Here is an 11,429-nt window from a genome sequence, read left to right as displayed (position 1 = left end):
TTTTTTTTTTTTTGGTAGCATAGAAATGAGTTGCTAAGTTCAGTCCATACACATTGAGAGGAATTAAACTCTACTTCATGGAGGAAGAAGTATCAAATAATTTGTCAACATATATTAAAGTTACCACAGTCATTAGTAAATATTTTGGGAGAGCTTCTTTGAGGATGTGGATATCCTGTTTCTCCTTAAAGAAAAATGCTAAAGTTTCACTTTCATTGTTCCTCAGTGAATCGGTAGTTATTACTGTGATAGTTCTCTTTTTCTCATTCCTTCTACATTTTTTATTTGGAATTCTTCTATGAGGAACATTTACACCTTCTTCCCAATTATTTATTCAATCATTTATTTACATTAGTTTGGACTCATTGATATTTATTTTGTTCTTTGAGTTACAAACCAATGCTATTTTTATTTATTTTCTTAACTTTTCTATCTTTGGCCATTGGGAGTTCTCTCAGATTGGCTCCAGTGTCCTTTTGACATGTCCTCAATCCACCTTTTTCTCCCTCTCCCTTTTAAACTACAGAAGCTTCCTTTAATCTTTGATAATCCTATTAATTTCATAATAATGTATCTAGATAGTCATTTTCATTCATTGTACTATTGGTTGGACTCTTCCACTCCAGTTTATATTTTCTTTATGTGTGTCTTTCTTTCTCCCTCTCTTTTTAATAATATGCCCTCTCTTCTTTTTCTCTGTTCTTTCTAGATTCTTAGACATATATTGGACTCCTTAGATTGATCTTTTATATCTTACAGATTTTCTCCTATCTTTTGCATTCTTACCTTTCAATTTTTTCAGTGATATTTCTTAATGTTATGTTTACTTTTTTATTTTTTAAATTTCCAACACTGCTTTTTTGCTCTGTTTTTTTTTTTTTTTTTTTTATTGCATCTTATTCTCATGTGGATGTAGGAGCTTCCTGAAAATCTAAATTTTCCACCTAGAGTTTTTATTTTTTAAATACTTCTATTTCCTCCTGGATGCTTCTTTCTTCTGCATCTTCCTTTTTCAGATGTAGACTTTCCTGAATTGTCCAGTGATCGTGGGCTTTTGTTCTATGATGATGATGGTGATGGTGGCTATAAGGATGATTGATGAATATGTTTTAATTAAAGGAATCAAAAACAGTTTGGAAGCTTTGTATATCTAGAAGGGGCATGTCAACTAACTGATGGGTTTCATTTTAAGGCTTTTAGATCAGGCACTATTAGTTACACTGGAAGATGTGTAGTTACATACAGTAATTTGGTGTGGGACCACATTTCTTTAGGTAGATAATAAATTGGACTTCATAAATACTAAAATCTTGCTGTATGAATGATCCTGTTAAGAGAATGAAAATTTAAGACACAAGCAAGGAGAATATATTTTTAAATTACATATCTAAATACTTGTATCCAGAATATATAAAGAATTCTCAAAACTCAACAGTAAGTAAGCCAGACAGTCCAGTAAAAAATAATAAGTAAAATAGTCAAAGGATTTGAACAGACACTTCACCAAAGAAGATATACTTGTGACAGATAAGCACAGGAAAAGATACCAAACATCATATAGATATAATTTGGTGTTTTTGGTTTATTAGGGCCTTAAGTGTTTTTAAAGTTCTATTTTATGTAGCTGTGTTGGCCTTCAATCGCTGCCATTAGTAAGCTGGGCTAGGTTGTCTCTGTAGGGTGTCATGAACCCAAAATGAAGGTGTCAGTAGAGCTGTGTTCCTCACTGATGGTTCTGGGGAAGAAGCCGCTTCCCTCCTCATTCAGATTGTGGGCTGAATTTAGTTCCTTGCAGATGTAGGAGTTAGGTCCCTGTTTCCTTGCTCTCAGCTGGGGGCCAGTCTTTGCTGCCCTCATTTTTAACCATGTTTTCCATGTGCCTCCCCCCCACAATAGTAGGTCACAACTCAACACTTCTAATCTTTCTAACATTGATTGTCCACCTGCTATATCTCTCTAACTAAAGAAAACTCTGCTTTTAAAGGCTCATGTGATTAAATTGGGCTCAAAATGTTGTTGTTATGTGATGTCAAGTCGGATCTGACTCATAGCGACCCTTCCGTGGGTTTCCGAGACAGTATCACTATGCAACCTTCCTTCTGAGGAGTGGCCAGTGGGTTTGAACTGCCAGCCTTCTGGTTAGCAGTCAAGTGCCTTTGGCACTACGGCTAAGAATACTCTATATTAAGGTTCATAGCTTTAGTTACATATGCAAAGTTGCTTTTTTCATATTGCAAAAACGGCAAGGAGGCCACATGTTCTGACCTCCTCTAATCCCACAAGAGGAAGGCAGAATCACCATCAATAACCCAAGGCCCATTCCTGCAAGGCCAGACATGCTGCCTCCCTCCAACCCCTTCTCCAACCGCTCCTCCCAAAGCACCCACCACCTCTCTCATGGGTTCGATAATTCGCTGCAGTGGCCACACAGAACTCACAGATTATGGAGTTTATTAGGGAAGCACCAGGCTACAATTCAAGTTCAGGAAAAATGCTCAGTCTCTCTCTGAGCCCACTTTCCCCAGCCAACAGTCTCTCACAGTCTCTTTCCCAGCAGCACGTGTCTTTTCCCGGGGCGTGTGTCTCTTTCAGTAGCACGTCTTCCTCAACCAACAGTCAGAGAGAGTTCTGCCTCAAGGAGGCCTCCTTTTGAGCTTGGCAAAGTGGCCAAACTAGCCAATCATAGCATCAGAACTCTAAGCACCTGAGAGAGAGAGCCTCCCATAACATTGCGTTGTGCCACGCCCAACAGAAATAACCCAGGTGGATAGCATTTACAATCAGGAGCTCCTCAGTTGCTCATTCCACCACTGAGTTTACAATGACTTATGGGTAGAAGAGCCATACTAAGTAATTTACTACACTGCACATATAATGTAACACATTCGCTAGTCCCAGAAATTAGGGAATGGGCCTTTTTGGGGATCCATTCTACCTGCCACAGTAACTAATATCTACAGTTTGAAAATTAATTGTGAATCTTGTGGATAATTATAAAAGTAACTAAAATAGTATAAAGGAGATATACATAGTTAATGCATGCATTCTGTACCTTCTTGAGGTAAAGTATTATAATCATATTTGCTACAATAGAAATTTGGATATCATCTAGCATCAAAGAAAACATGCTTCTCAAAAAAAAGAAAACACTTTCTATAATTTCAAAAAGGATCATAAACTGAAATGTGTTAGTCTTTTATTAAAAATTTAGTTGTACAACATAATTTACTCATTTTGAGGAATATTCTTTTATTGTTTAGAATTAATTGAATACCACCACAACATAAGAGTAGACAGAATACAAAGTCCGCGCGTATACTATGTATATATTATGTTCCAGTTTGCCCCTCAGTAGCTGGGTACTTGATTTATTTTTTTCCTTAATTAGTACTGATACCAGTACTAAGGCACTTGACTCCTAACCAGAGGGCTGGCAGTTCAAACCCACCAGCCACTCCTCGGGAGGAAGGTTGAGCAATCTACTTCTGTAGTGATACTGCCTTGGAAACCCAAGGCGGGGTCACTATGAGTCAGGTCCAACTCGACAGCACATAACAACAACCTGTACATAGTTGTAGATTACTTTCTCAAGAGAATATAAGCTCCTTAAAGTCAGGGGCGTCACTTGTTCATTGTTGTATCATCAGTGTGTGGCATATTGCAGTTGTTCAGCAAATACTTGTTGAAAAATGACTGACTTCAAGAGCATTAACAAATTAACAATTAACAAATACTTATTAAATAGCCACTATGTACAGATTGATCACCTAGCTGTATACCTATTCATTGATCCCATGCCTTCAGGCTGTCATTACCAGAATTCTTTCTGGTAATTTGTGGACATTGTTGCTATAAAAGAACTGCGATTTCTAGGTGTGCTCTCTTGGTGTAGCAATCAAGAGCCCTTGCTAGAAGTTGATGTTGTTGCTGCTGTTAGCTGCCATTGAGTTGGCCTCTGCCTTGTGGTGACCCCATGTACGTTGTCTTCTGCCATCTCCATAGTCAGGTGCAAATCAAATCGTTGTGAGTCACGGAATTTTCTTTGGCTGGTTTTAGAAGTAGATCTTCAGGCCTTTCTTCTTAGACCAGAAGTTGGGTGCCTTAAATCTTGCTCTGACATTAAGGCGTATGATTTGCAAGTGAAGTAGTTTATTTTTTTACATTTTCTTGTGGTTTGAGTAAAAGTTTTACAAAGCAACAATTTATACACATTTTGCTTTGTGACATCAGTTGCGATCCCCTCAGTATAACAGCACTCTCCCCACTACCTCCCTATTTCCCCATTTCCATTAGGGTTCCCTATTTCCATTCTCGCATCTTTCCTGCCCCTTCCTGCCTTCTGAACTCTGTTTTGGAACAAACGCTGCCCTTGTAGTCTCATATGGTTGGTTGTTCTGAGGAGCGTGCTCCTCACAGGTGTTACTGTTCACTTTGTAGGCCTTTCTATTGTTTGATCTCTTGGAGTTGGTTCAGTTCCAGGTTTGAAAGGTACTGCCTAAGAGCCGTAGTCTCAGGGGTTCTATCATTCTCTGTCAGACCATATGTCTAATAGTTTTTATGATTTTAATTTTTTTTCTACATTTTTCTCCTACTCTGTCCAAGATCATCTACTGTGATGCTGATCAGAGCAGATGATAGTGGTAGCCAGCCACCATCTAGTTTTTCTGGTCTTAGGCTAATGGAAGCTGTGGTTTCTGTGGTCCATCAGTCCTTTGAACTAATTGTTTCTTTGGGTCTTTGATTTTCTTGACTCTTCTTTCCCCCTTCTGACAGGAAGAGACCAATAGTTGTAACTTAGATGACTGCTTGCAAGCTTTTAAAACTGCAGTTACTACTCACCAAAGTAGAATGTGAACATTATCTTTATGGACCATGTCATGCTAATTGACCTAGATGTCCTCTGGGACTATGATCCTAAGCCCTCAAGCCCAGTCACTCCATCCCTCAAAGTGTTTGATTATGGCTAAAAAGTTTGCCTAACTTTGCCCCCAGTATGCTCTGCTATATGCCTAGATATATTTGCAGCACATACAAATAATGTGATATCGGTTGTTATTACTGTTATTGCAAGATTGTGTATGTAATAGTATTTACTGGTGTTACCTTTTACTCCGGTGTACCTCCCAGTGACTTCCTTTGCTTTGGTCATGTTGTACTGACCTCCCCTTATTGGGTATTGCCTTTTAATCATGGTTTGTGTGAAAGTTTACAGAGAAAATTAGTTTTCCACTCAACAGTTTTTACACATTTTGTTTTGTAACATTAGTTGCAGTTCCCTGTGTCCATTTTTCCTTCTTCACTCCCCTTCCTGCCTTCTGAGTCCTGTTTTGGGGTAAATGCTACCCTTACGGTTGCATATGGTTGTTTTGAGGAGTACCTTGCTCATGAGTATTATTGTTCACTTTATAGGTCTCTCTGTTGTTTGGCTGCAAGGTGATCCCCAGGGGTAGGTTCAGTTCCAGATTTGAAGGGTGTCTAAGGGCCACAGTCTCAGGGGTTTCACCAGCCAGTCAGACCATTAAGTCTTGTCTTTTTCATGATTTTGAATTTTGTTCTACATTTTTCTCCCATTTTTTTCCAAGACCTTCTGTGGTCCCAGTCAGAGCAGTTGGTAGTGGTAGCCAGGTACAATCTAGTTCAGAATTCTGGTCTCAGGCTAGTGGAAGCTGTGGTTCATTAGTCCTTTAGACTGTTTTGAGTCTTTGATTTATCATCACTCTTTCATCCAGATGGGGAAAGACCAATAGTTGTGCATATTGCCTTTCCCTTCACCCAAATTAATACATGTGTACTCTCTACTTAGTGCTTTTACCGCTTCCCCTTCTTTCCCTGGTAATCATCAAAAATGTCCACTAAACCTTTTCTTGACTGTATTTACTAAACCTTTGGTGATTAACTTATTTGACTCAGCATAATATCCTCCAGGTTCATGCATGATATGAAGGGTTTCATGTATTCATTGTTACTCTTTAACGCAGCATGGTATTCCATTGTGTGTGTGTACCATGTGGTGGGCACTTAGTTTGTTTCCATCTTTTCTCAATTGTGAATGATGTGGCAATGAACATGGGTGTGCATTTCAAGTGAATTAATTTCTGAGCTTCAGCTTACACATTCATAAAATGAAAATGTTGAATAGGATCTTTAAGGTTTCTTCCATCTCTAAAATTTGTAGACTAAGAATTTTTCTTTTGAAATAAAATAGGAAACATGAAAGATAAAGGAATTTCAGATGAATTCTTAAGTGCATATAATTTTTTTTCCCTTCTATAAGTATCAGCATCCATAAAATTGAAGTCATTTTACCTTCAAGCTTAACTACCATTATTTTGAATATCTTAGAGGATTTTGTCTAAAACATTATCTATTTAAAAGACTGAGAAAGAAAGAAAAGTTCTACAAGATACTGAAAATGCAGTTTTTTAAAAAAGTAAAAGCAAACACATAAGAGGGAAGAACATCTGACATGGGCCAACTTTATCCTATAGCTTTTCTATTGGTAAGTCAAAAGCAGAGCCAAGAAAAGAAAGCGGCCAAACTGATTTTTTTATCCAATTTCTCCTATCAGACTCAGAACCATTATTTTATTCCCTTAACTAACAAACTTAGAAGAAAGGACTGAAGCATAATGGTTGTTTCATTGTGAATGTCAGGATATACCACTTAACCAAATTTTCATGAGCCATTGTACACAAAGATGAACTGGCTTTTTTTTTCTTTTTAGTTACTGTAGAAAAGGATTAGCTTTTATTCCAAAGCATAGAAGTAGTTAGTTCCACTAGAAATTTTACCTCTTAAAGAGAGTGTATTTAAGGATTACTTTATATAACAGAAACTGGCAGTCTTATTCTATGAAACCTAAAAGCTCTATTAAATTTGAAATGTAGTTTGTGCCTGCCTCTCATTTTTACCTTTTTAGAAGCTCAGTATACTATTAAATTATTATATTATTTTATTTCAAATAGTTTTAAGGTATTTTGTACCTTCAGGTATTAAAACGCAGGGCAAGTAGTTTTAATGAAGAGGGGAAACTGAGCCTTGAATATTATGCATTGTGACACCTGGAACAGATTTTTGTGACCATCTCTTAGAAACCCTCTTGCTTTGTAGACAGGAAAGCTGAGGCATAACGAGGTTATTTTACTTACTTTAGTTTTATTTCCAGTTTACAGCGGAGCGAGGCCTTTAACTCGGGTCTTTTATTCCCAACCAACCAGATGCCCTTTCTTCTATACTGCACTGCTTGTTTCACAGAGTTTTTAAATAAAATAGAAAGGAAATCTTTTGCAATTAGTCAAAAGTTAAGCAAAAACCACAGTATTAACCAGAAAATAAATTATTTTTAATTATAACTTTATTCAAATAAATGTGTATAACTTTACTCTTTCTCTGTTTAGGTGAAAAGCGATTTGAATGCCCAGAATGTTCTAAAAGGTTTATGCGGAGTGATCATCTCTCTAAACACGTCAAAACGCACCAGAATAAGAAAGGTGGTGGGACAGCTCTTGCCATTGTTACCTCGGGAGAACTGGACTCATCTGTTACAGAGGTGCTTGGCTCCCCGAGAATTGTCACAGTTGCAGCCATTTCTCAAGATTCAAACCCAGCAACTCCCAATGTTTCAACCAATATGGAAGAATTCTGAAAAGTTATTTATACAGAGACCTCTAGTGCTGCACTTACGTTTACACACCTTCAAAAATCTGGAATGGGCTGGTCAAGTGGATTACAGAGTAGGAAATCATATTTCCATTCTTGGCTTCTTTACGTATACCCAGGTTTGGGGTCAACACATGAAGTGTTGAATTTCAAAAATTATAAAAAAGAAACTGATGTACTGGAAACAGATGGAAAAGTATTTCCTCCGTGCTATAAGTTGTAGTTATTTGGAAATATATCATATAACTTCAAACTGAATCTTCCCCTCTCCTAACATCATGTATTAACATGTTTAAAGAGACAGACCTCAGTAGTTTACAGGCTGGACCTTAATTAATTAGACTTGTTTTCTTCGCAAGTACTTTATTATAAATTCAGTCAGTAATAATAATTTACATATATTTCTTTTTCTCTATAGCACAGAAAAAAAGATAGTTAACTCATGATAGGGATAATGCTGTATTTCCTTAGTCTGATATATGGAAAATCAACTGAAAACCATTTTGGCCGTCTTTTCTAAATGTTAGAAGTTCTTCAACAGCTGAATTAGGTCAGTTCCAAAAAAGTAATCTGAGATGCAGCTCAGATCTTTATTACCACTACATTGTAGTAGTGTGTATGCAGACAATCAGTGAAGTCCAATTACTTTCTCCATTTGGAGACACAAGAGGAATTTAGAACTAAATCTTAGCTTAAATTTTAGATTGAAACCTTAGGAAAATGCTGGATAAAATAATTAAAACAGAACTCATAATAGCTTCAGAAAAAATAACATGAGACAGCTTAACTTGAAAAGTTTTAAAGTTAGGATTGATTATATTCCTAACCCTAAGTTGAATCACAAAATTCATTTTAAATGTTTATATTGGAAACATTTGAATAGAGTGTAAATCATTCTGTAATGTCATATTATGTAAATATGAGTTATGTTGACAATGTGCAGAATTCTTTATGCTTTGACTTTGTAGCCAAAGAAAGAATTAATTATCACACTTCTTTTCAGGCCAGCAGAAAATTATCTTATGAATTCATTATAATTTTCTTTTTCTTTTCAACTGAAAATCGGCCAATTCCATTTTATTTCTAGTACTGTGTTAGAAGGCTCAGAAAGAATTTTTGACAGTAATGTCTTTATGTTGTATCAGTAACTGAATTTTCCATTAAAAAACAGCCTAACAAATATATAATAGATACGCTATTACAAAGCAAAAATTATTTTTTAAAAATCAGAATAATTTTCAGTCAAATAAGTAACTAGAGAAAAGAAATTATTTCATTGTTTATGTAAGGGTCTTATATAGATAAGGGCCTTAGGAAAGATGGCCAAAAGTTTCATATGAAAAAAAAAAAAATTGGATTATACCAGTAGCTTAAAAATTAGTAAGAAATTTCATATTTTTAAAAAGTATTTACAGAGAATGATAATTAATGGAATTAACCATTTGAAGACTAAATTTTTTATCTACTTGGTTTATTAGCATCATTAGTTTGGGGACTCTGTGAATGTAGGTCCATATTTCTTGTGCATTCTCCATCATTTCAGGAAAACTAGTACTCATGCTAATTCTCTTCCAAAATTATTGATGTTTCATGTACTTTCAGTGAAGGAGAAATACTGTAATGATCACTGTTTACACTATGTACACTTTAGGCCAGCCCTTTGTAGCGTTATATATAACTGAAGGTCTTTTGTGCTTTCAGTTTGTATAAAAAAAAGCTTTGAGATTAAAGGAAAAAAAATTTTTTCACTGTGGTATAGATTTCAAGTTTCTTAAAGCTTTTGTAGACTTGTAACAGAGTCTTTAAATTTTAGTTGGATTTTGTAAATTGTTTTGTATATTTTATTTAATGTACCCTTAACAGCTGATGTATCTGGCTTTAAAACATCAGAATCAATTTGTTGTTTTGTTTGGTACAGAGGAGTATTTGGTAGTGTTAATTTTAATTTTATTATATAGGAGCTGAAACATAAAATATATATTTTATCTATCATGCTACACAATCAGTGCTATAAATTTTTTTATGCAAAGAAACTTTCTTAATGTTTTAATCATGTTTCCTCAGTGACTTTTTCTGTTGTTACTGTTATTACCAAGTATGAGCACTCTGCTCCATTATCCTGTGAACCAGTTTTAATGCATACCTATGTAAGCTGATCAGAAATGAAAGTTATTTTTTAATCAACAATGAGGCCTATTATAAATTTATCAAACCGAATCTGGATAGCTTTATAGCATATAACATATATTAATTTGTGTTAGCAGGTGCACATTTCACCACTGGAATTAGAAATATTTTGACAGTCTGTTCTGCATACCATTCTGAGTCCACTTTTCTGTCTTACAAGAATCGTAAATTTCAGTGTCCTTTATTTGACTCAGTGGGATATAGCTGTTATAAGTAATAGGACACAGATGTGCATAGAGTCTTGTTTAATGGCATTTCACTGTTCATTCCCTTTGCTACCATTATAAAACTTTTCTTTATTGTAATTATCAGTGCAAAGCTATGTATTTATCATGGTAGAACTCCAGTGTTAGAATAGTTTTTTCTTATAGTATACTTTCTTTGGTTAGGTTTGTGTATGTGTTGCTGATTACATTAGAACTTGATGTTAAGTCATTATTTATCACACTCTCATGAGAGCAGTAATAAAAGTGTGTAATCTAGGAGAAAAAGTTAATTTGTCAAACTTAGATAAGCATGATGTTTAGGTCCTATTTTTCAATTTTATAACTGTTTTATTGCAACAATATTTGTATTTAAGTCTTCATTTTAATGCCTTGTGGTGTTTTTCATGCATGTCCCTAAGTTGTCATCCCACACAAATTGATGTGCAGCATAGGGTATTAAATCTACATAAGGATTCTAAAACAGAAATAGTTGGTGGTAAAATGTAAATGTTTTGCAGAAATTCCTTATAAAAAGTTTTGTAGTAACATTTCACTTGTAAATTTTTTGTAAAAAAAAAAAAAAAAGGAACAAAAAGATTCCAGAAAAAAACCTGTTTCCCATATCCTAGAATTTAGACAATTATTCTGCCAGCAAAGCCTCTGGGGCTGTAATTGACATTTTTACAGTGCTGATTTGTATAAAATTTGTTTTTTGTGGATTTGGAAATAAAATCATGTACAAGTTGTTGCCTGCAATAACAATTGCAAGTAACCTATTAAAAATTCCCTTGAGTTTAACATGTTTCTTCATTTAATTATGTACAATATAAAGCAGCAATAAATTTTTGAACTATCAACCTTCTTATCACAGTGAACACTGGAAAGCAAATGCTTCTCAGTAGAAAACGTACCGGCAACCCTGCCTAATTCCGTGGTATTAAGCTTTGGTCACCATTTTCTCTGAACATCCTGCCAAAGAACACCAATTCAAATTTGATGTTAATTTGTAGCCACTGCTCTTGACACTTCATGGAAATTCAAATTTGACTTAGGAACTTTTCAGCTTAAATATTTTTAAGCAGTGAATGTAAGAGAATTGTGTTGTTGTTGTTTGCTGTCGAGTCGGCCCCGACTTATAGCGACCCCTCCTTGGGTTTCCGAGGCAGTATCACTACGGAAGTAGGATTGCCCAACCTTCCTTCCAAGGAGTGGCTGGAATTGTAGGCAGATCTAAAAATGAAAGCATAATTTAAATAATTGTTTAATCTCGCAGAAACCCTATGAAGCCACATAGATAGGCCACAAAATCTATAAATAAAAACTGCCTTTTCCTCCTGGGAAAGCCCTGCAGTTTCATGGAGAACCTTATTGGCATAA

The 11,429-nt window shown here is 35.4% G+C and overlaps 1 protein-coding gene across 1 annotated transcript in view; it reads left to right on the top strand.

Moving 5' to 3' along the window:
* SP4 (Sp4 transcription factor) overlaps positions 1 to 7,645 on the top strand; it is a 93,318-nt gene extending 85,673 nt beyond the window's left edge. Inside the window, exon 5 of the mRNA XM_007945982.2 lies at positions 7,398 to 7,645. Coding sequence (XP_007944173.2) covers positions 7,398 to 7,645 — 248 coding nt within the window. The remainder of the gene's footprint in view (positions 1 to 7,397) is intronic.
* Positions 7,646 to 11,429: the final 3,784 nt, after the last annotated feature.

This window comes from Orycteropus afer, unplaced genomic scaffold, assembly GCF_000298275.1.
Source record: "Orycteropus afer afer isolate SDZICR_OR568_19922 unplaced genomic scaffold, OryAfe1.0 scaffold00008, whole genome shotgun sequence".
NCBI lineage: Eukaryota > Metazoa > Chordata > Mammalia > Tubulidentata > Orycteropodidae > Orycteropus > Orycteropus afer.
This window is presented reverse-complemented; position numbering and strand designations above follow the sequence as displayed.